We start from the raw sequence: 25,549 nt of genomic DNA, 5'->3' as shown, positions 1-25,549 counted from the left end.
ATTCCACCTCTTTAAGCTGGCGCTGTCTTTTACTCCATTTCGGATCATAGACTCACATCTTTGCATGAACTGTTTCCCCACCTTTTGGACTCCGTTTCCCCCATTCCTGGATTTCCCCCACATGGACTCAGTTCTCCTCCTGGATTCTCACCTGCTCTGCTTCAGTCCCCAGCCTGCCGTAGTCCCCCTGCCAGCTTACTGATTCACATGCCTGCCTTCCTTACCTTATTAGTTCTTGCTTGCGTTTTCCTAATGTTCCATTGTAGCGTATAGTTAGTTTTGTTCTCTTGCGTACTTTGTATTTGGTTTGGTGTAGTCTTTCCCCATAGGTTAATTCAGATTTGTAATTTTTTTTTTTTTTTTAAGTTTAGATCAGTTTTTTTTTTTTTTTTCAGTTTAGACTGTTGTTGTATGAGGGTTGGTGTTTTCATTAGTGGCTTAGTTTCCCCTTGTGTTTTATTAGCATTTCATTTGTACAAATAAGTTTTGTTTTTCGACACCTGCTCTGTCTTAGCCTGATCTGGGTCTGGGTTCTCTGATCCCCCTCCTGTAACAACCTGAAAGTAAACAACAGACTCATCATAGAAATTCTCTAAATCCCATCAATATTAAACTTTTGAATGCCTCATCTTCGGTGAGGACATAACACATTTATTCCTTATGGTATGTGAAGAGGGAGTCTGTAGTGTCATTTTTAATGCTATTTTGTGTGTGTGTGTGTGTGTGTGTGTGTGTGTGTGTGTGTGTGTGTGTGTGTGTGTGTGTGTGTGTGTGTGTGTGTGTGTGTGTGTACTTGTTTCTGCTATACCGGTGGGGACTTTGACCTGACTATTTGCTATAAAGGTGGGGACTTGTCTTACGGTGGGGACCTAAAATGAGGTCCCCACGGGTGGCAACACCGTTTTCTTGGCCATATTGTTGTTAATAAAAAACTGTAAAAGTGCAGAAACGTTTGTTTAGGGTTAGGCATTGATTTGGTGATGGTTAAGGTTAGGGTTAGGGTAAGGGTTAGGAGTTAGATATGAATGGGAGTCAATGGTAAGTCCCCACCAGTATAGAAAAACAAACATGTGTGTGTGTGTGTGTGTGTGTGGCCCAGTGTTGAAACATAACACCAGAGAGCGCTATCTAGTCTTGAAATCTTTGCCTCTGAATACATTCTGTCTGTATTTCTTGTTATTCAATATAAACAAGGTTGAAATCAATGTATCAGCTAAATGATTTAGAGGGGAGGAAGCAGGGAACAACATTCTTATTTATACAGTTTATCCTGCACACTAGAGATGTATGGATAATAATCTATGGAAATCATGCTTCATTTTATCTGTCAGAGTGGAATGTGCTTGAAACAAACTATGAGAATTATATACATACTTGCGGGTTGCACAGTAGCACGACCGTGTCATTTGTTTTACCTAAAAAGAGAGGATGATGGTTTAAAAGAAAAGCTCAATAAATAAGCAACATTTAATGGCAAATTAAATGTTTATTTAACAGTGACAGGCAGTGAGATTTTTTTTTTACATATGTCAAGAGTACAAGCAATGAACAGCATCTAGTGGCTATGAGCACCACATGTAACAATTATATACATTCAGTCACAGGTAAAAGAGAAATCAAATACTAATCATTCCCAGTGAGACATCCTAGAGCCTAAATTGTTCTGTTCCACGAGGTTAGACATTGCCAACTCCACTGAAACTCACACTTGACATACTGTTAAATACCTGAATATATATATACTGTTTGTAGTTAAAAAAAAAAAAAAAGCAATGAAGCATCAAAGTCTAATGCATCAGTCTGGGACACCATAAAGTTTAGGTCCCACTAAGTTCTGTAACTTTAAAAATCACAGGGTTAAAATAGGCTCAGGGTTTTCTGCATTCTCTATCATTTTATTGGTGTCAACTACATCAGGCGGAGATGGTTCGCTGTTGAAGTAGAGTGGATTCTCAAAGGTGGGCAAGGGACGAGGAGACTTCTTGTAGAGGAAGAATGCAACGACCATCAGAGAAGAAGTGATAGTAATGATCAGCACAACTATCAGGCTTGTGTGGACACGACTGCGCTGATCCTGACCTTTGTGAGGTTCTGCACAACAAGACAGTCAAAGCAACATTTAACTGAAAATATCACTGATTAAGTTAGATTTTATTCTACTCAATGGTTTTTGACTGTGAATGTCACATTATAGGCAGCGTGTCATCAATAAATCATTCAAGAAGACAGAAATGTGTAACTTACCAAATTTTGATTCTGGATCTGTGCTCGGTACTGGTGGGAAAGAATGGGAAGTGGTTAGATAATCGATCTTTTTTTTTTTTAGGGAATGTCAGTGTGTAATTTGATCAGCTCCACTTCTACTACAGCAGGGGTGTTAAACATAAGGCCCGCAGGCCAAAACCGGCCCGCCAGAGAGTCCAGTGTGGTCCATGGGATGACTTTGCAAAGTGTAAAAATTACACAGGTGAAAATGAATCCTTACTGTGAAAATATTTAAAGACTTTGTGCAATCTACTGTCGACAGCTTCACTACAAGAGTTTGGTTTGGTGGAACTTTATTGTTCATGCACTGAGATGTCTCATGTATTTTATGTATACATTTTGGACATTTACAAGACAGGGGGACGATTTAAACTTTTTCTTAATAGTGCATCAGTTCAGGAGGTCAGGACTACTAGACAGATGTGGAAATGAATATAAATTTCTACATCTTGACAAGTTGTTTCGATCAAAAAGTAAAATACTTTATTGTTCAGTTTCAGATACCTGTGACTAAATGTTTTGTGGCTTTGCAGATACACTGATCTGTAAGTTGTAATGCAAAAATGATAATCTGAGGCAATGATAAACTTGCTGAAAGTGCACTTATTTTTCTTTTAAAAATTCAGGTAAAAGACAGTTCGTTGAATGTGTATGTACTTTCTAGCACTAAAACAAAGGGAAATATTTGGAAGTGTTATTTATAAGTTGTTATGATTTTACTGGTCTGACCCACTAGAGATCAAATTGGGCTGCATGTGGCCCTTGACCTAAAATGAGTTTGACACCTCTGTACTACAGTATACTGTTAGAACATGCGACCTATTGAACTCTGATATTATCTGTCCTGCAATATAAGACACAGTAAATGATCCAATGATGAGTTTCAAAAAGACACATTCTTCAAAATGTATTTTGTTTGTTCCTATTTTGGGGTTGCACAGTGGTTCAGTGATTAGCACTGTTACCTTGTAGCTAGATCTCCAGTTCACGTCCCAGCCTGGACCTGGCATCTTTCTACATGAAGTCTTCATGTTTTCCCTGTGCATATGTGGGTTTTTTCTGGGAACTTCCTCCCACAGTCCAAAAACATACTGAGGTTAATTGGTGATTTTAAATTATCAGTAGGTGTGAATTTTACTAGCTTTTCGGACTACAGAGTTTGACCCGTGCTATAGAAATTTCTTAATGAAGATAACATTAAATTGATCAGAAATACAGTCTAGACATTGTTAATGTGGAAAATGACTGTTCTAGCAGGAAATGGATGATTTTTAATGGAATATCTCCATAGGGGTACAGAGGAACATTTCCAGCAAACATCACTCCTCTGTTCTAATGCTACATTGTGTTAGCTAATGTTGAAAGGCAAATTGATGATTAGAAAACCCTTGTGCAATTATGTTAGCACTTGAAAAAAGTGTGAGTTTTCATGGAAAACATGACATTGTCTGGGTGACTCCAAACTATTGAACAGTAGTGTATGTGGGTATTATCTTACTTTTGGGTGTTTTACAGACGTATCCCCTGTCGTGCCATCTGCGACCGGTGCTCCAGCTCCCATCTGAGGTTCTGATCGCTCCATAGTCAGATTCAGGCTCTTCTGGACCCCAGTTGGTGTAGTCCATGACTGTTTTATCCAGCCACATCCACGTCCCTGGGGGCAAAACCTCAGTGTCACTATTTTCACTTTGACTCTAGAAATTTACACTTGTCGTGAACAGCATTTTAAAGCTGTGAATCTGAGTTGCACTTTATTTGCACCAGAAGAAATTTTTGGTTTTGGTTCACTTTTGTTTGCAGGAAATTATATTACACAGATGACGTGTTTCCATCATTTGTTGAAATTGTTTTTATTAAAAAGGAGCAAAGGCTGAAGTCATACCTGTATAGGTTTTGAACAGTCCTATCCAGAAAGACATTTGGCTATCCTGAAATATTTCCACATTGCTTTTGATGAACTGTTGCTCAGAGGGCTCTTCAATGCTCGCCAGTGTTCCACCTTCACAACAAAGAACAGTTTGGTTGTAAAAAAGTAACAAATACATAAGGCCCAACTGCTGCTATTTGTTCACATTACTGACCTAAACTACACATCATGCATTCACTTTACACTTGATCTAATACTGAGGTCATTTTCCAGTGTGTTTCTTACCATGCCTGACACAGCTGCTTGCTGCATCTGCCCATTCAATTTCATCAGTGATAAACAAATAGCAGTGACCCTTAAATGGCAGCCAGGTGTAACTCTGTTGGTACTCTACATTTGTATCTTCAGGGCAGCGTCCTGGGAACACGGTGGACTCTGTTGGTGCCACATCTGTGAAGGACAGATACTATAATAGTCACCTAATGGCAACACTTTCTGCATTCAGTGCAGTCAACTTGCATTCTTTGTATTCTGAGAATCCTGGATGAGGTCTAAAGTGTTGTAGTGAGTTGACTTGTTGAGAATATAAGGATCATTTCTGTAATGAAAGACAGTTGAAATCTCCCTTCAACATGGGTATACAGTAAAAGAACATCTCTTGCACTAAAGGAGTGTTTGCAGTACACTAAAATAGTAATGTAGAGGTGTACTCCAGTGAAAACCGTCTATCTTCAATACAATCGGATCCATACTCGGTTTTTGAAGCCAGTACTGACACTGATGTTTGAGAATCACTAACAAATAAAGACCCAATCTTGATTTGGATTCCTTGGGTTTGTTTTTCGAAAAAATTGCGGCCAAAACCTAAACAGCAAACTTCAAAGTTGTAAGACCTATTCAGCTCACAGTGGACAACCTGTGAGCTGAGTCTGAGCTGTGGCTGCTCATTACCCCTCATCTGACATAAAGACATTATGATGTGCAAAAATCTAAAATTAGCCAGTCTGGATTGATTTTGAAGCTATGTCTTCCCCACGTAGTGATTAGACATGTACGACAGATTTAGAATTTAGATTTTTGAATTATTGCCTACACCTCATATGCTGCATTTCTGCAAAAAAAAGAAGAAGCTGCATTTCTGACAATGCCATATGGGAGAATGAACAACCTTGGCGGAGTACTGCTCTCTCTGAGTGCTTTCCTGGTTCTGAATCTGTTGTCAATTACAGTATGTGCCAGAATGAGAGAGTATAAGTTGGATTTTGACACAATATCTAAAACATAACGCTTTCCATATGACATTAAGTACGCTGAAATTCTCTGTCATGGTGCCCGTTGCTTACTGAACTCCCAGAATACTCTCTGCTTGCCAGTCAATCCAGTTTATGAGCATATACATTGGATTAATATAAACAATTTTAATTTCCTGGAAGTGTGTATTATTACTCCGCTAAGGAATGCGGCAGAGTTATGTGACAGTCAACATACATTTGTCCTTTTGTGAACTGTGCCTCTGTTTGTTTGTGCGCAACATTAGTCACAAACGGACAAACGGATTTGGATGAAATTTTCAGGGAAAATCAGAAATGATACAGGGACCACCATATTAAATGTTGGCAGTGATGCGCCTTATAGTCTAGATCCATGGATTGCAGTACGCCGTCAATGTAACTGTGTAAACAAGTGGACGCTATGTCAGCTGACTGCATCAATGCACGCCGCCCACAACATATTTCAATCATGCAATTCATTATCTGTGCATAACACACACCTCTGCCTGCTGCAGGATAATTTATTTATTATTATTATTTTAATTATTATTTATAATTTATTTATTTGGTTTTGTGGGTAGATGTGTGATGCTGTGATTTCTGAATACACAAATTGAGGAATGAACAGCCTTGGAGGAGTACTCTCTGAGTGCTTTTCTTGTTTTGGAACATAGCATTGTGTTAATAAGCACTGAATACTTGACAATATTAGTTAACATGACTGATGGACTGCATTCCTTGACAATAAGCATACCTGTTGACTGCATGCAAACACTGTTCATGGTCTGGTTGCAGAAAGCAGTCCTCCATTTTCCATCCACACCTACGTACACACAAGGTCTGTCCCTGCTTGGTTCATATTCAGCCCAGGTGGCAAAGTTCAGGTGCCAGCCGTCGACATACCTAAAATAACCTCCAGTCTGAAAGTAAGGATGGATAAACTGCTGTCAGAAAACAGTTTTTTATAGCATGCTACTAAAATTCATCAATATGCTTTTCTAAAACTGTATATGCCAGTATAGATATATATTATACCAATGCACACACTTGATCATGTTGTTTACAGGTGTAGTTGGAAAAATTTTTAAAAGGAACAGGATATTTTATTTGACATTTCTAACGGATTCCTATAAGTCATCATTTTAGCATTTTGGTGACCATTTGGCTATTAGTTTGTTCACTGTTATGCGACAGCACAGTAATTTCGGATGGTTGCACTCTCATACCTGGTCTTTGTTCAGTCCAATCCAAAGAGGAGCTTGAAGATTAATAGCCAGCAGGTCAAGATGGGCCTGTGTCCACTCATTTCGTAGGCTAGCCAGGTTGGCTTGCTCACTTTCACAACGTTTCTTGGCTTCATCCCAGGTCAGATTTTGAGTCACAACCTTAATGCTGTCATTTCCCAGGGGTACATAGATGTTGGGATTTATTGCGTCCGGCTGAGGCGGGATACTTGAGTCTGTTAAGAGCAAGATGAACATCAAAAGAGATGAATATATTACCATTTCATTGTTATATCATTGTCACAGGAAGATACATTTTGAAGCCCATTATTTACGTATCTGTGTACATATTACTGCTGTGGAACAAAAACACTCATCTACATGGGCTGTAACTAGGTCCACACTTGTTTGGTCACAATGGTGCTGCGAACCAGTTGCTCTTTTGGGTTTAAATGTAAGACATATACCACTTAAACAACACTTTAGGACTGAATCTTAGAAAAATTCTGAAGCAGTAAAGAGATGGACTCACCAAGATTTTTATGACAGATAAATCCATTGGTGTCATTGCAAGACTTAACCATCCATTTACCGATGCCAAACGTAGAAGCGGTAATCATCACAACACAATCTTCCTGGTATACAATGGTCAGAGTGAGTGGTTAGGATTAAATATCTTTTCAATATGACATGAAAAAACTACTTTTGTTTGCCCTGAAATACCACAACAGTCAGAGAGTAGCAATACTACATTAATTTTGGTAAACTTTACCTCATTCCATCTCTGATAAAAGGTCCCAGGACGACGCTGATGTTTCTAAAATTAAGATATTAGCATAAAAGCATTTCAGTGTTTTCATTCCATGCCAACAACGGAAAAAGCTCAAAGTCAGAACTCAGTACCGAGCTCTGACCAACCATCCACCACTGATGGGTTTCGTTTCCTCTCATACCTGTAACCGCACCCAACAGCGAGGTGACAAAAACCTTCAACATCACATATCACTGCAATATGCATGTTGTGTATACTTACAGAAAAACCCCAGTTGGTGTACTTCCGTGATTTTCCATCAGTCCAGTAAAATCCATCTTGTTTGACAGCATTTAAACCAATCCACAGGTCTGTAGTCGTTATATCGACCAATTTGGTGGTTAAAAATGCTGGAAATTTCAAAGGTAAAAATTAAGCATTATATTTCATTTTTCATATTATTTTTGTAAATTTGGCAAGAATTCTACATGTGGTATGACACCTTTATTAAAACAATCCTGGCATAATATGTCAGAGTGAAAATTGTTATTTTATGGTTACATTATTAAGATGTTGAAGACATAGAGCAATATACATCACCGCAAATTAACCCTCTGAACCTCGTACAGCTTCTGGGCATTTACTGCTGTCACATTTACACTCACTATGGAGTTTTTATTTTATTTTTCATTATATTTTCTTTTTTATTGCACTACAAAGTTCTGCAGCTTTAGAAATGGAGAGAAATTTTAAAAAATGTCTTCTGTGCTGTATATTAGGTATAATCTCGTAAACCATACAACAAGGAAAAATACAAGTTCGATTTGTTTATTTATCTAACAAAATTTGAAAAATGCTATATATGCAATCAACATGTACAATATTTTACTAAGTGGCCACAGGTGTTACTATTATTGAGGGTAAATGGTTGTTCTATGTTGAATAGTTTCTGATTTTTTTGTCAGGTGAATGCTGTTCCTAGCTGAGTCACAAATTGCTTTTTGTTGTGCCAATGATGACAGAGTTTTTTTTTTTATGTTCTATTACAGAATCAGATTAATGTAAGAATTTATTTTTGGTGAAATTTTAGATGAAACGTGTAAAATAAAGTGATTTCTGTGATGTATCAGAATTTTACGCTTAGATCGAGTGAAGTTTATCAATGGAATATTGTCACGACTGAAATAAAGTTCAAAATTCCATCGTTCAGTCATTTTGTTGTTGTTGCTGTTGTTGTTTTTACCGTTTCTGATTATGATATATGCTCTCAATTTTGGTGAATCTTACAACAATAAGCCACCTTTCAAACTCACTGGTTGGTTTTGGTGTTCCGAGGGTTAATAAGAAAGCATGGAGAGTAAAACAGTAAAACCAGGACAATTAGATTTTTTTTTTTTTAGATAACCTGATAAGTCAACGCATCATTTAGAATGGTTTAATGTACAATACATCAAACATGTTGTAGAATAACGTTGCCTGATTATAACTTTCATAAGTACACATAGAAAAACAAAATAAACAAACAAACCTTGGACACTTCTTGTGGGAATAGAGACTAGCTTGCCTCGCATCCTAACACATTGATTCTTTGCGTCTTCCCAGGTGGTCTTCCGGTCACTAATGACATTGTAACACTGTAGACAAAAAGAATTAATTATGAAATAAGTTAGCATGAGAGTTATGATCTCTGCTTTGATGAGGACGGCAGCACAGAGGGGCCATGTGTTTCTCAAGCTGTTGCTGACAATACTTATTGACCACATTCGCAACAGAATCCACCTACAACAGAAACGGTACAAGCAAATGTTTCTTTTTGCAACTAATATGTTTTGTTTCACACACCCATACAGTGGTCATTATGCTAAATGTAGCAAATTCCTGTGATCAGTTTAAACCATATGCACTTTATAAGGAACACATTATTTATGCTCTGCTTTTAGCCAGTTAGCCAGCAGGGTACTGCATAAAATCCTGTAAATACAGGAGCTTTATATTCTTGAAGAGACCCCACAAATGAGGGGTGGATCGGACTGAGAACCTATGGACACAATGCAGTGATAAAGTAACAATCGGTCACTCACAGGGTATCTCCGCTCTGCTTAATCCTCATTTATCAACTATTTTCATTAGATAAACTTGATTTAAATGTTTTTTATATTTTTCATTTCATTTTACTTTACAGTTTATGATGGGGTTAAGTTAACTTTACTGTAGCTGCAAAGTACAAAGTATTGTGATCTTGAAAGGTGACTGATCTTCAAGGTTTGTAGATCGACTGTGATTTCTGACCTTTGAGCCAAACTTTGTCCATGGGACTCCACAACCACCTTGAGGAGGAACCGTTGGGGCGAGAGTGCTGTTGACCGGTGATGTGCTCCTTCGCTTACAAATGGACTGAGACTCTCTTCCACAGTTAGACGTACGCCAGAAGCCTGCGAGAACAGCAAAGATTTAGAGAGTAATGTCTTCATTTTAGAGAAGCATATTTAATCTTATCCAGACATCTTATCTAGGGTTGATAGTTCTTTAATATAAAAGCTTTTCATTCTTACTCACCCATGTGATAACTCATAATAACACAGTTCTCATCAAAGACATTAGAATTAGGTTGATTTTCATCCCATCTTTGAAATGACACTGGAGTACCATCCATCCACCTTGAAGCACAAACAGTTAAGATGAATTGCAATGTGTAACTATGTAAACAGTTATCCCTGGATATTACACTTTTTAAAAAACTTTTGCTTTCTTGGCAAGATAAATGAACAGAAGGAAAATGTTGAAACACTGACAAATAAAATGGTTGGAATGTGTCCATGAGCAGAATTAGGGAGTTGGCAAACACTGGTGCCTGAAAACCCTCATTTAAATGAAAGGACAAGGCGTTGTTACATATCAACCCAACAAGGAGAAAATGAATTAATGTTCAAAAAGTATCTTCAATAGACCGTATAGCTCCCTCTTTCCACCTTAGGGTCAACACTTCCCTGTATTACATTTATGGCATTCATTAGTACTCACCAAAATGACCCATCAAGATCCACTGACAAACCAATATAATATGACCCATAGCTCCTGGATATCTGTAAACAAAGGCACAGGAATACACACAAGCTTAAAGGCCTACTTGTCTAGCTAGTTAACTGTCTTTAAATAAGTTCCAGGTTTGAATGTGCTGTCGGACTAACCTGTTTCCATAAAAACACATTTTCCTCTTTACTGTTGACCGATGCTAAGTCACCGTGCCTCCTCTGACAGAAGGTACGAGCTTCTTCATTGGACTTTGACATTCTGTTAAGATAATAATGATTCCCTCTCCACTCAAGCCAGCCATCTGAAGTCGTGTTAAACTCTGTAAAGGTTCAGAAACATACTGCACTTAAATTTGAGTTGCAGCAACTTGTCTCGACACATTAGACAATCTCAAAAACCCAACACAGCTAGAATTTGTTGGTCCCAGCTGCTCCAATGTGGAAATTTTATATTTTTCTATCTCTTAAATTTAATTATGTGAATATCTTTTTTTAATGCAGGATGAATGTAACAAGACACTTGACACTTCAATACTTTCACATTTTAAAAATATTTTCTGACACTAGAAGATCAAAAAGAAAATGAGCAAAAAAGTGTGAAAATATGTTAGCTCTACCCCCACAAAAGATCTCAGTGGTTATCCCACTGACTCCATCAAAAAGACTGCATCTATAAGAAGCAAAACTCATAGCAAATGTAGCAAAAACTGGCCGTCCAACGATAAAATGATCCCAGCGTTTCTGTCACATTTAGAATGTTCCAAATTCCTGCTCTAGCCACTTGCAGGTACACAATTGTGACCTCAAACTTACACAAACATTAAATTCTGCGTGAAAGTGCCTTAACCCTCACATCAAGAATAATAGCTAGTGATGACAGCTGGGTCTACTGCTCTGACCCAGAGAACCAGCAGCATTTTCAGTGGTTCTTGCACTTCAACACTGAAGAATGTGCACGTATGCTCAGTGTTTCATTAGACATTTGCAGGGTTGTGCGCCACAAATGTGTCCTCTAAAGGACAGACAGCAGCAGGAATTCTGCTGTGACATCCTGAGTCATCTGTCTGACAGAGGACATTTAGCTCAAACAACCTGAACTGTTGCACATGTCATCATGCCTGCAGTGTGTTGACAATACACAACTTTTTGCGTGCACCAGCATGATTGTTGCAAGATTTCTTCCTTTTCCCCAAAATGAAATTCAAGCTGAAGAGTCATAGTTTTGACAAACAGTGGAGATCCGATGTACATGCTTAAGAACAGGACTTCCAGGGAGCATTCCAAGAGTGACAGGAATACTTGGAGACGGAGTCCTCTAACTTTTTAACTGTACCACATACAGTGATATAAACTGAAAAAGCCCAGAGCCATTAATAGACGTTAAAGGTGAAATGTGACTGAAGTTATCCTCGGTTTATACGTGTTGCAGTTTCTCAGTGTCAACTTACCCACTGCTGTGTCGTTTGGAGGTGGCTTTGGAGTCACTCCTATAAGAGCACAAATAGGTGTCAGTTTCATTCACCGCATTATTAAATCTGCCAAGCTGTTCTGCATTTTGAGTATAATCTTGTACAGTGGAACTGTACAGCTCAGCTAACAAAAATGGGTAATTTTGGGTCTTAAAAGACAAAGTGTATGAGACAATGATTTGATTTCACTAGATGATGTGAGTTTCAGATAAACTTTGATATGATTTTTTGTGGGATTTTTTTTTTTGGCAAAGAATGAGAGCTGTAGTTTTTGCCCCCACCTCTTGCACTGAAATCATGTTAGAAGCAGATTTTTCATCATTCAGTAAAAAGAGTAGGATTGATTACAGCAAGAAAAACCTGTTACGGTATTGTTACGACCCCTCCCTTTCTGCTCGTGCAGGTGATCAGCTCCTGCAGGCACTGTCAGAAAGGGAGGGTCATTAGGCTAATATGTGGCACCTAGTGGAGCTTTAGGTGGCTACAAAAGCTCACCTGATCTCACTTACTCTCTCTCTCTCTCTCTCTCCTAGGCTCCACAGCTTGGTTTGGTTTGGTTAGTTGGTGATTCCTTTTGCACTCAACACCAACACACATCTTCACTCGCTTATGCACTCCACTAGCCTAACCATGCTACACCCATGTTTCTGACGGCACAAGGGTCTAGGGAAGCTCGACAGGGAGGGAGGCGGGCTAAAAGGTTGTCTATCAAATCCCTCTGCAGCAATTGGGTAGGTATACAACCAATCAACGCAACGAATAGGCTGACGTAGTTCCGAGAGCACCGGCGGATTGTGGCTAAGTCCCATTAGCTTCCCAACCAGCGGAGCTGCGGAGCCGCGGAGCCAACTGGTATATTAAGGATTTGCCATATCCCGTCGTCATAAGTCCAAATACTTCTTTCTTCTCAATGAAACACTTCAGTGCCGTCCTTTGTTTATCTTTCAAGTTGAATTTTAGCTTCAAATCTGTAAGGGCTGTGACCAAAGCCGAGTCGAAAGATAACTGTTTATTGTGCGCTGGTTGTTTCTGTCAGAATCGTCACGCCTCTGTCGTCACTTCGTTACGCCCGCCTTCTGACTCTACACTTCATGGTGATTGGTCCGGCCAGTTTTAGGAGAATCGAGCCTCGAGCCTTATGGAGGGTAACTAGACCCACCCTGGCAGAGAATTAAATTCGTTGCCGTGGGTTGTCTAGCGCGGCTAGGCTAGCACTCCACTCATTACTGATGTAAACATTTGTCACACCTCATTCCCTTTGTTTTACATTACTTAAGATATATTAAAATGTTGTGTTTGCATTTGAAAACCTGACTGGTTTCCCTTCCTTTGTCACATTCACTGAGCCGGTTTGTGACAAATGGGGGCTCGTCCGGGAATTGAACCCGGGACCTCGCGAGAGGGTTCAATTCTCGACGAGCCCCCATTTTGTCACAGCCTGGCTCAAAGGAAGGACAAAAGATGGAGCTGACTCATGGCAAATTAAAGTTAAATTAAATTTATTAAAGAAACTGAGTTTCATGTGCAGTCAGTTCATCAGTAGTGTGTGCGGTGAATGGATGTGTGACCATGTGAATGAGAGAACAAAATAGCTCAGCCAAACCAGATCACAGGGAACCCAAGAGGAAATAGAGGAAGAGACCCATTGCCAACTAAAACACCAGTATATATAGATGAGCAGTGCACCCAGGTGTCAGCCATCATGGTCAATGAGCTACTCTCCCAGCTCCTAGCAACCAGCTAAACAGGAACAGGTCCTGAGGCCTAGGAGCTGTCACAGTAATCATATATTTTGTGTTCAGTGCCATATGTATGCATTCTTTAAAGTATGTCATTTTGGTTGTGTTAATTATTAAATTAACATCAAATCTTAACCCATGATAGGAATGTTTAATTTGAGATGTGTTCTGATAAAGACTTGTCAGACATTCTGCTGCATGAGGAAAACATTCACTTCACCACTGATGCATGAAAGAGCATGCGTAATGAAGATAGTTTAAGAACTGCATCTTCAGAAAACACCAAAGGTATTCAGTGCTCTTTTTCTCAACTGTACCTGCACGGATCTGACACAGCCAATCATTGTAACTATCACAGTTTACATCATTCCAAGAGCCGTCTTCATCCCAGTTATGTATTACAAATTCAGCACAAGATTCTGCATTATTAAAATTGTTTGGCTCTCCTTCCTGCCAGTGCTGGTAATTTAGCTGTGAATGAAAAGAAACAACAAAATTGCATGGTGTCATTGTCAGTACATCAAAAGCAACGCTGAACTCTTTGGGAACAGAATCTATTGTCAAAAAGTAGAATATAGTTAACTAACCGGGGATCCATCACTCCAGACATAGCCAGCGTTTGTATCAGCAACATGAAGTCCAATCCAGCCTTTTCCACCACTGCAGTACAACAAAGAATATTTATTTTCGTTTACTTTTTAAAATGACCATCCAAACCTATTCCAGAGCTTCTGTTGAAGTTGTGGTTATCTGACGATTCTGTGTCACTGCTCTCCAGCAAAGCAGCAAAAATATCTGCATGTTTTTGCTCTCTGCAGGCAATATGTTAAGCTTGTCAAAATACATTGTGGTGGATGAGTCCCATGCTTGGTTGCCGGCAGGCCAGAGCCTCACTGCATGTTTCTCCCCTACTCTCTTCCTTTACCTTTCCTTAGGAGGGTACATATGGATCTATAAAATGTTTTGAAAAAAAATCTGTACCTAGGTCACAACTAGCTGTTAAGACATTGTTTTGTTTTACATCTCTTTTTTTTTTTCATTTTTAGGGTGTTTTAATTCACCATTTACGATACGCTACCAAGATTTTCTATAAAAATTGTGCTTACAATCAGATATTTATTGTTAGTTGAACAGCATTAATTGATTTTGAAATAATGAGAACAATCTCTGAATGCAGCTAATGTGTGACTCAAACTGGAATAAGATGTACTTTACAGATGATATTGTCATGAGTGTCTCTACTCTAATTGTACAGCACGTTATACCGTACCGATAGTGCACTCGTAGCTCTGTAGCGCTGTGGATGCTGAGCAGATCCCCTCCAATGGCCCTGCAGTAATCTCTGGCCTCAAACCAGGTCTTCTCTTGCGAACGAGGCCCTGTGAAAAACTACACGACAAGACAAGACGTCTAGGATTAAATCACACCGGATATATAAAGCATATGAGTAAGGGATTTGAACAGAATTAGATTTTATTTATCTTCTGGGGGTTTTGGAACACTTTGGGGCACAATGACAGAGCAGCAGATTTTAACATGATAAACACTTGCTCATTCACCAATCATGCAGGTACGAAGCAAAATAATTAAATTTGAGTTTTGCAGTTTTCTATTAACTGTTCAATAAAACAGAGGTAAGTTATGCGTTTGGGTGACAATTCTCATACAATTCATCACTGCACAAGACCTTTTTCCCATTGTTTTAACACTGTCATCTGATACATTGTGTTGGTGTAAAAGTATAGATCAGTGGTGTCAAACATATGGATCATGGGCCAAAACTGGCCAGTCAGAGGGTCCAGTGCGACTCACGGGATGCAATGTGTAGAAATTACTAAGGCACTGAGACAGCTTTTATGTATTTTTTTATGTGCACATTTTCTACATTTACAAGGCAGGTGGACAACTAAACTGCATCAGTTCAGGAGGTCAGGATTACTGCACAGATGTGGAAATGAATATACATTTAAAATCATTTCTACATCTTGACAACTTGCTTTGATCATAAAGTAAAATACTGTATCGCTCAGTTCCAGATACACTGTGATCAAGCACACTGTTGTCAAGCACAAATGATAAACTGAGGCATAATATTGTTGAAATTGCACTTATTTTTAAAAAAAGAAAATCAGATAAAAGACAGTTCATTAAATGTGAACATTTTCAGAATGTACTTTTTTGCACTGAAACAAAAGGAACATTTGGAGTTGTGGTTATTTATAGGTTAGTATGCTGTGATTTTACCGGTCCGGACCACCTGAGACCAAATTGGGCTGACTGTGGTCCCTGAACTAAAATGAGTGTGACACTCCTGATATAGATTATGCCTGCTTTAAAGACATGCATTTCAGTAGGAATCTGTGGGCTTCATTCTATATATCTTAAAAATTACACACATAGGCTAACACATGTGTACAACATACAGTATATCCACACACCACATAGGTAATGTGACAACAAACTCATTAAATATAAACATTTACAGATTTACTGGCAAAAAACACCCAGACCCTATCACATTTCATGAATTACATGTGCTTTTTTTTGTGTGTGTGTGATGTTATTTTTAAAAATGTTAGAATTTGAATATTTTCTTTTTCAAATCAGGAGTTTTTGATTTCCTAAGTGACACTTTATTTAATTTAAAATGAAATTATGTGACAGAACTACAGTAGAGCACTAACTTAGGAGAAGAAGGATTTAAATACATGTTTGCATGGCTGCACAGAAGAAGTAAACAAAAAATATACACTACCATTCAGAAGTTTGGGGTCGACCAGACAATGTCATGTTTTCCATGAAAACTCACATTTTTATTCATTGGCTAACATAATTGCACAAGGGTTTTCTAATCATCAATGACCCTTTCAATACCATTAGCTAACACAATGTAGCATTAGAACACAGGAGTGATGGTTGCTGGAAATGTTCCTTTGTACCCCTATGTAGATATTCCATTAAAATCAGCCATTTCCAGCTAGAATCTACCACATGAAGAATGTCTAGATGATATTTCTGATTCAGTTAACATTATCTTCATTGAAATATAAATGCTTTTCTTTTAAAAATTAGGACATTTCTAGGTGACTCCAACTTTTTGAAGGGTAGTGCATACTAAGAACACAGAGGTGAGTAGTAGTTACTGATAGTATCCACATCACACTCACCCATTTGCCAGCAGTACCAATATGGAGCTTAAATGTGGCTGCAGTTTGCATAATTTAATATGCCTACAGTGCTTAATTTAAAATAGTGGTTAGGAAGCAGCCAGCATAAGAGCTGCTAGTTTTGTTGGCCTTAAGGAACACATTTAATAAAAGCTTAGCTAAGATTAACTGGTGGTACCTTAGAGCAAACATTTCTTGTTCCCACTCGGCTCCAACCATCTGCACACTGAGGAGGAGTTTGAGTTGGTGGTGGCACAGTCATAACTGCCCCCTCCGCCAGATGTTTGCAGATGTATTTCTCCTTGTTGTCACAGGGCAGCAGATCCCAGAGCCCAGCCAAAATCCCAGTTGTCATGGCAACACAGCCTTGTCTGTAACCTTAAGTTGTGAATCGAAACAACAATCAAATTGTGGATGAGAGGCTTAACCCGAATATCCAATGATGGTATTTTCAGTTTTCTTTCCGTACCTGGCATTTCAGCATTCCAGTGAGTAAATCTCACCGCGTCTGTGTTGGTCCACTCAAACACATCGATGTTCTTCTGGTTTGAGAGCCCGAGCCAGAAGTATTTCTCTGGTCTCAGCCCCACCAAGCTCACAAGGAAGGCATTATCCACCCTGCAAATATTTACACAGTTCACATTTCTAGTCCTGATGAATTACAGAACATTTCCTGTACTACACATGCATGTGTATGCTTCATATCCACATTGTACTGCAGGAATATCTGCCTGATTTATGAGAACATGGGCAATGTTCTTACCCATTTGCAACATCAGCTAAATATGAGTCAGAGCTCTTGCAGTCGTCTTTAGCTGCATCAAAAGTCTTTGTTTCACTTCCTACAAAGTAACAATAGGAGCCATGTCTCTTCCAACCCTGTAGAAGATGAAGCACTGATTAGAACTGAGGGGTGCATCCATTTAGCACCTAACACTCGCTTCTCTACATGGCTTGAAACAGAATTTTAATCTTTATTTTTTAATGTCTTTCAAAGTGAAATTTATCTTTGTTCATTATTATTTAACAACTTCACTCACAGCTTTGCAGCCAAGGTCCAGATTGATTTCAGTTCCTGTTCTTTCAGTGGAGCTTTGCTTCATACAGATGTAGCCATGTTGCTCATCACACGAGCGATCTGCCCAGTTCCCATTCTATAAGACGAAAGCACCGTAAAACACTTGCATATTTGTGGATTATATGGACATATTTCAAACAGTTTAACCTCACTCATTTCTGTGGTAAATTGTTGAAATATCTCAGCAGCCACTGAATGGATTTCCATAAAATCGTTCACGGTTCCAAGAGGATACATACCGTATGGATTTACCTGTAGGTCAGTGTTTGATCCTATTCAGTGAAATATCTCATCATCTAACATGTGAAGCAGCATAAGGTAATTCTGAAAGTTTCACAGATAAATGGGCATGGATTTGATGATCCTCTGACATTTCTTCTGCTTGTTATTTACTGATATCCTACCTGCTGTTGTATGGATTATATGGAAATTCCCCTCCTAGAGGAAAAACTGATCCTCTTTTTTGGCAAACTCCAAAAACCAAATCACGTTCCGTCCGGCCCGTATTACCACTTACCATTTGTCAGCATAAAGGCAAACTCAACTATGACGGTGATCATTATACCTGCTAATTATTACCATGCTAGGTGTATAATTGTCAGCAAATAACAATTACCCTCCACCCCACAGAAACATTACCATAGCTGTACACTAGGGGTTTTTTTTGTCTGTTTTTACTGAGAATTTTTTTTTGTTGGTCTATTGACTATTGTTGTTGTAGACCTTTTCATATATACTACTTCATGGTACTTTATGTGCTCAATACAACACAAACCATAGTAAAAATGGACATATTTACAGGCACCTAAAATGCATTTTTTCCCGCCTGCCATTTAGAAAATAATAAAACATTATTGAATCTAACAAATGTTGTTAATTTGTTCATTTTTGTGGGTCAAGATTGAATCTCTCGATTGAATTTCTTTGCTGGTCATTTGGTCAGCAATGCAGTTTGGCATTTCCCTAAGGACTGATATAACCAGGATACTGGATGACATTTCCCCAATGTGTAATATGTCAGTAAGCATGTATGTACTGTATAAAAGAAGGACATCCATTTGTTTCTCCTTACCTCCCCCCTCATGAGAACACAGTCTTCTCCCTCAGTGGCGACAGATGGTTTCCCATATTCCCAGCTAGTAAAGCTAACAGTAGAGTGGTCACTATAGTCAAACAATCCCTCTGTCTTCCTGTCATTCAGTCCAATCCAAAGCTCATCATTGGATGCTGCAGACATAACCATTTACCACATTAACAATGTCTAGATTGTACTCCTGATGAATTTAATGTTATCTTCATTGAAAAAATTGATTTTCTTTAAAAAGTGAGGCATTTCTAAGTGACCGGAAACTTTTGAACGATAATGTAATTATTGGAGTCCAATGTTACTGTCAGTGCAACTGGAACTCATATTGCTGACGGTGCTAGGCTAATGCTGTCACTACCAGGTTTGTTTTCTGGAGTACAGAAACAAACAAAACAGAGCAAGAAGCACAGTCATTACCACAAACCAGGACATTAGCTACTTTCACAGGGGTCAAGGCTACGCTAACAGTTAGCGGCTAAGTTAGGAGCCAAAGATTATCATCTAACAGTTACTGAAGAAACAATTACAAATAAAGCTTTAAAAGTTGATATCTAGGGGGGGAATTGATAGAAGATCAAGAGAATAAGAAAACAGAAGACTAGCAGATATAACTGAAGAAAAGGAGATGAAAAACTATCACTGGCAAAATAGACAGTATCTTTCTAGCATCATCACTCCTATCACTGTTTTAAATGTTCAGCAATTATTGAAGTATTGCAGTTAAAAATGACAGCTGCAATGCTGTCACATGTTAATGCATCACATTTAATAAAAAAAATCACTGCCAAATGATGGTTATCAGTGTCCTTGAGTATCAGAATCAGCTCTGAAAAAATGTATTTGCCGATTCAAGATTAACAAGAGATTGAGGTTTTGAATTAATTCAAATTAACATGTTGTGACATTCATTGTGGACTTTTTCTAAGTTAAACCATATTTTGATTTGTCCCCAATCTTAACCCTATGTTACCAATAAAAAGTATAATATTATTGTATTCATAATAAGCAGATACTGTACGAGAAAATCATTTATTTTCCTGCAAAATATGTTGGTGACCACATTACTAACCTGTTTTGTTTTATGTTTTCCTACTATACTTTTAGAAAATATACAATATATCCATTAATCATATTTACTGTTGGAAATTTGATGTGTACGAATGTAATTTGAAGAAGCCATGGTTGTCACATACCATATCCAAGCTGAGAGATGACAAAGCTTTGGTCCTCCACATTCCGGATGCTTACGAGGTCTCCTTCTTCCTTGCGGCAGTTTCTCTGAGCATCAGGCCATGTTAGAGGAGTACGAAACAGCTGGAAACAGTGGCCATTGTAGGGAATCCAAGGGCTTCCGCAAAAGCCTTGTTCAACTGATGATGATAAGAATAAACATATAGAGACTGACTGACTGATATCAAACAGCAAGAGTGTCTTCTATAGAAGAATTACAGAAGCCAGAAGAGGGTAGAGTAGAATAGAGTGGAATATTTGACTGTACTTTGAGGAGGACTTTCCTGGGGCCCGTCTTTGTAGCAGATGTAGCCCAGTTTCTTGGCACAGGATGAACTTTGCCAAGTGTGCTGCCCAGCAGAGTTGAGAAATGCACAGTTGTGTCCAGGATTAGGAAGTGGATTTCCTAAACAAGGAGATGATTTAACTTGAGATTCATGCTTTACTAGTACAGATCCTCTGTCACAATGTCTTTCGTGTTTCAGTAATGCAAAAATCAAAAAAATCTCTAGAACTCATTCATTTCATGAAATATTGCAACATACTTGATAAAGTCTCAAATTAATCTTTTTAGCTCTGCTTTTGGTTTCATCAAATATCCAGATATATTCACCTAATGCTCATCTTTGTTTATCACATAGTTATCTTTGTCTGCTGTTTAGTGTTAAACTGGGAGTTCATAATGAGTGTTCACAGCTTTTTCTATGAAAACTGCCTGCATCTGGATATTGTACTTAATAGAACCATGAGAAAGAACCCAAACGGTAAAATTGAAGACTTAAGTAAGTAAAACAACCAACAGAAAGATCCTAATATGGCTCAGAGAACTGAATAGAACTGCAGAGTCAGCTGATGAATCTCTGTGGGTTCATCAATATGAGCAAACACTTATACATCCACTACTGTTCAAAAGTTTGGGGTCGCCCAGGCAATTTCATGTTTTCCATAAAAAATCAATCTTTTGTTCATGTGTTAACATAACTGCACAAGGGTTTTTTGTTCATCAATGAGCCTTTCAACACCATTAGCTAACACAATATAGCATTAGTACACAGGAGTGATGGTTGCTGGAAATGTTCCTCTGTACCCCTATGGAGATATTCAATTAAAGCTCCAATTCATACGACCGCATTGGTCGTTTGCACCGTGCACCGGAATACGACCTATGCGGTCGTATGAACGTTTGCGCCCCTACGGGGAAAACGAACGCATTACGGGATTTAATTCGCAAAACAGCTTTTCCGTCGCAAAACGGCTTTTTTCTCACTTTCCCAACACGTTTTTAGGGTTATGGTTAAGGTTAGGGTTAGGGATAGGGACAGGGATAGTGTTAGATAAAAGTTTGTTCATGATGACGTTTCACCTGCGACTCCAGAGTGTCGATATTTACTCAACCGCCAGAGGTCGCATAGTCAAAACGTAACACTGGGTCGTAATACGGGCGTGTACAGACGACCTATGTGGTCGTTTTGGGTTTGAGGACAGGCTCAAAAATCAGCCGTTTCCAGCTAGAATAGTCATTTACCACATTAACAATGTCTAGACTGCATTTCTGATTCATTTAATGTTATCTTCATTGAAAAAAAAAAGTTTTTCTTCCAAAAATGAGGACATTTCGAAGTGACCCCAAACTTTTGAACAGTAGTGTACATGCAGTCATGTGATCCATATTAAGGTTTTAAATTGGTCTTTGTGTTTCAGTTTTGTTTGTCTGTCCCAGAGCTTTAGACAGGACTGTTTATGGCAAAGACTACTGTATTTACATTACTACAAGAGGTCATATTTGACATGAATTGCCTCCCTTCAAGACAGGTTACAGAGGTGGATATCTGTATAGCTCAGATAATAGAGGATATTGCTTCAGAGCACTTTTTTCCTCCAGTGGAGACTTACCAGTGTCCCATCTCAGATAACGGAAAGGCTTCCCATCAGACCACTGCCAGCCATGTTCTGGGTCCAAAACTAAGCCAAGCCACAGTTTACTTTTCGATGATCCCAACAGTGCTGAGTGTTTGGATGCGTTTGCATGATAGAGAGGGACAAAAAAAAAAGGGAAAAGCACAGAGTAAAGACTTTGTTCCTCTTTTGCATTGCGCAATAAAGCAAGTTCAAAAAAATAGAAATCCCAGCTAAAAAAGCATGAAGGGACCAACAAAACACATCAAAACAGGGCCGTAGTATTCTATGTAGAGAACCTCAGTCCTAACAGAGATTGCTAATGTGTTTCAGGCTCCAAAATATTTTCCAAATGAGTTGATTATAAACAGTTGTGCACTGTATTGATGTGTGCATCTAAGAATTTAGAATAAAATGTTGCTGAGTGAAGAAGAGTGAAAATATTGCCTGTTGGAATGTTTTCAAAGATATTTTGTTGACTTTTATGGGGGGAAAATATTTATTGGGTGCATTTAAATATCCATTTTCAACAAAAAGGTGCATCAATAGTGTAGTATACAGTTTGATCACACACTGTATGATGAAAAGTATTTGCAATACTGCGTGTTAGTTATATTATAGCTGAAGGAGCCTTTAATCTTAACTTGCATTGAAATTATTATTTCGTTTAACCCCTGGAATATAAGCAATTCTCACTTATTTCTATGCAAACTAAACCCCATGTTTGATGAGTTTGTATCTGATTCAGTACTAGCAAACACCCACCAGGAGGCATCTTACCTGAGACGAAGGCCTGTTCGCTGGGTTGAACCACACTGAGCAGAGCACCAGTCTGCTGTTTGCAGCTGGTCTCAGCCTGAGACCACGTCAGAGCTGACTGTGTGTTCAGCTGGTAATACGCTCCTGTTACCAGGTTTTTGGACCAGTATTCTGTGGCTGTGCATTGATACAGAGATATGACATACTTTAATTGTATATAAGTCATTCAGACACTTCAGTCTAATACTGCAGCCTAACAGTCTGCTCTTATATTGTACATTATGCACTAAAAATCGGTTGGTTCGCTGCTTTAGAAAATCAGCTTTTAATTTAGTCAAACATATCCTTTGAGGCTAAATTAATCTACCAAAAGATACATGCTGGTGTATACATGATAATGCATTTTGTCTACACAAAATTCTTCCTCACTGCACTGAGATTTAAAGTTGACAAACTCACAAGAAGTCGGGCAGTATCCCCACTGTTCACGTTCAAATTTAGTTTCAACGGCACACCAGCTACGCTTCGTTGAGGAGTCAAACGTTGTGCAATCTCCATACCACCGGTCTTTGTAGAAGAAGGGAAACATGCACAGCTTACCGAATGCATTTCCCTCAATGGTATAAAGCTCTAGAGAGAGAAACAAAAGTGGTTGATGGCATTCGATTAAAACCCTCAAGTCTTTTTATGAAAACACTGTGTTAAATGTTTCTTTCAGGCAGATCTAAATCATACGTTTGGCTGATCGTCTGATTACTTCTAATGAATTACTCCAGGGATACAAAGCCAGAATTAAGTGAAACGTAATTTCATTTTTAAAAGTTATGCTTGATTTGACTTTTGGGGTCAGCAGCTGCTGTAATCAGGTGTTTGTTTCTCAGTAAAAAAGATGAGACGCCTAGTGGTACTATGCTCATCAGCAGCAAACAATGTCTGATGTGTTGCTCCACCTCAGGTTTGCAGTATCCATACATACACACAAAGCAGATGCTTCATACTGTACCTCTGTGTGTTCTTGTACAAGCACCACTGGACGTCCCTGTGATTGTGAGGTGGTTATTCGGCCCCACTGTTCTGGAGAGAGCAATGGATTCATCCGCTCTGACTTCGATGTAGAGCTGTTGGTCTTTGAGGGCGAGCAGTGTTTCATTCCTGCATTCCCACTTTTGAAGGGCGCTCTTGTCGTCACAATCATAGACGTTCACTTCACTCCCCACACTTTTCCCCTGAGCTCCCAGGCACTTTTTGGTTGTGGTAACAAAAATCCGGTTACCAGTCGTCCAGCGCAAATCAAGGCAGCGGCTATATTTTCTCAACAGACAGAAACCAGTGGCCTTGTTTGTGAGTGAAAATGGCAAATCTGCAGAAAGAAATGCAAAGACCTAATTAAATGATGCTACATTAAATAATATTTAGATTATGCCACACAGAAGTTTATCTCCGATATTTATTCAAAGACACTTTCGTGGCCTTTTGTGGTGTTTCAGAGTAGAAGATCAAATGCACTTTACTTGGTTTCAAGCATCTACCCCAGATTCAAATTACTGACAGCATTTATTGTTATTATTTCAGACATTGAAATATATATATGACACATTCAGCAGAAATCTCTGTTGGTTTCTCCTGAAGCTCTTCTCTTCTTCAAAACATCAGTTCCTGTTTACAACAGACTAGAGATTCACGTCCTGGAAACTGCCTTTAGTAGCGCCAGTCACGGCAGCTCAGTTTCACTTCCTTGCTTGCCCAAAATATGCATTTTAAAAATATTTTTAAGGCTTCTAGGTTTACAATTTGGCACTTTCACATAATTCAGTTTGCAAGCTGAGTATTTGAGGTAATTTTGAATTCCACCTTGCAGTAAAGTCAGAGTGAGAAGCAAAATTCAATCTATTCTAGTGCAGCAAATGCGTAGTAAAACTAATGAGGATTAGAGGAACCACTCAATAGCAAGATTTATTGACAGCCGAGAAACTCCCATCCATCCATCCATTATCAATACACCACTCAATCCTCATTAGGCTGGAGTCTATCCCAGCTGACTTTGGGCGAAGAAAGGGGACACCCAAACAATTACACTCGCATTCACACCTACAGGCAATTTAGAGATACTACTTGACCTGAGCATGTTTTTGGACAGTTGGAGGAAACCAGAATGCCCAGAGAAATCCCACACATGCACAGTTAGAACATGAAAACTCCATCCGGAATGTCCCAGACCAGGACGTGAACCGGAGATCTTCTAGCTGCAAGGTGAAAATGCTAACCACCAATCCATTGTGCAGCCGCAGCTGAGAAACTTGCACAATATCATTCTACAAATTGCAATTTAAAAAATAAAGCATTTCACAGAGAATATGTAACATAAAAAAGCTTGAAATTATACTGTACCATTTGAGCACTGAGTTGCTGGGATGAAGAGCACAAAGGCTGCAAGAGTTATCCATGAGGTCAGCATTCTTCTGATAAGTCTCAGAGCAGCAGACGTGGTACATGCACTGCAAGCAGAGGACTTATGAGCAGGAACATGAAAAGGAGGGAATCTTAAGACCACTGACATGGTCATTTTTTCCCCTTCCTTTCATTGAGAAAGTGTCATGTTTCAGATTGGCACATTTCAGCATTTTGCTACTGGAAAAGAGGAGGTTGGGACGGAAGTAGGGGCAACATACACAAAAATACTCGCACACAAAGACACACACACACACACACACACAC

The 25,549-nt window shown here is 38.8% G+C and overlaps 1 protein-coding gene across 1 annotated transcript; it reads right to left on the bottom strand.

The window, feature by feature from the left end:
- Positions 1-1,466: 1,466 nt before the first annotated feature.
- LOC110952006 (macrophage mannose receptor 1-like) lies at positions 1,467-25,433 on the bottom strand. The gene is made up of 31 exons (XM_022195311.2): positions 25,223-25,433; positions 23,838-24,194; positions 23,294-23,464; positions 22,856-23,011; positions 22,073-22,183; positions 20,448-20,585; positions 20,143-20,319; positions 18,935-19,089; positions 17,825-17,938; positions 17,548-17,663; positions 17,254-17,402; positions 16,963-17,162; positions 14,888-15,006; positions 14,205-14,277; positions 13,935-14,088; positions 11,858-11,896; positions 10,566-10,729; positions 10,399-10,460; positions 9,934-10,034; positions 9,667-9,809; positions 8,906-9,011; positions 7,660-7,787; positions 7,399-7,443; positions 7,159-7,261; positions 6,630-6,862; positions 6,158-6,323; positions 4,418-4,582; positions 4,148-4,264; positions 3,764-3,919; positions 2,245-2,274; positions 1,467-2,091 (listed from the first exon to the last, which is right to left on the bottom strand). The coding sequence occupies exons 1-31, from the start codon at positions 25,395-25,397 to the stop codon at positions 1,850-1,852; spliced, it is 4,365 nt and encodes a 1,454-aa protein (XP_022051003.2). The 5' UTR covers positions 25,398-25,433; the 3' UTR covers positions 1,467-1,849.
- Between the last annotated feature and the right edge of the window lie 116 nt (positions 25,434-25,549).

The sequence above is a fragment of the Acanthochromis polyacanthus genome, chromosome 9, assembly GCF_021347895.1.
Source record: "Acanthochromis polyacanthus isolate Apoly-LR-REF ecotype Palm Island chromosome 9, KAUST_Apoly_ChrSc, whole genome shotgun sequence".
Lineage (NCBI taxonomy): Eukaryota > Metazoa > Chordata > Actinopteri > Pomacentridae > Acanthochromis > Acanthochromis polyacanthus.
Note: the sequence above shows the minus strand (reverse complement) of the source record. Positions and strands in the feature narration are given on the sequence as shown.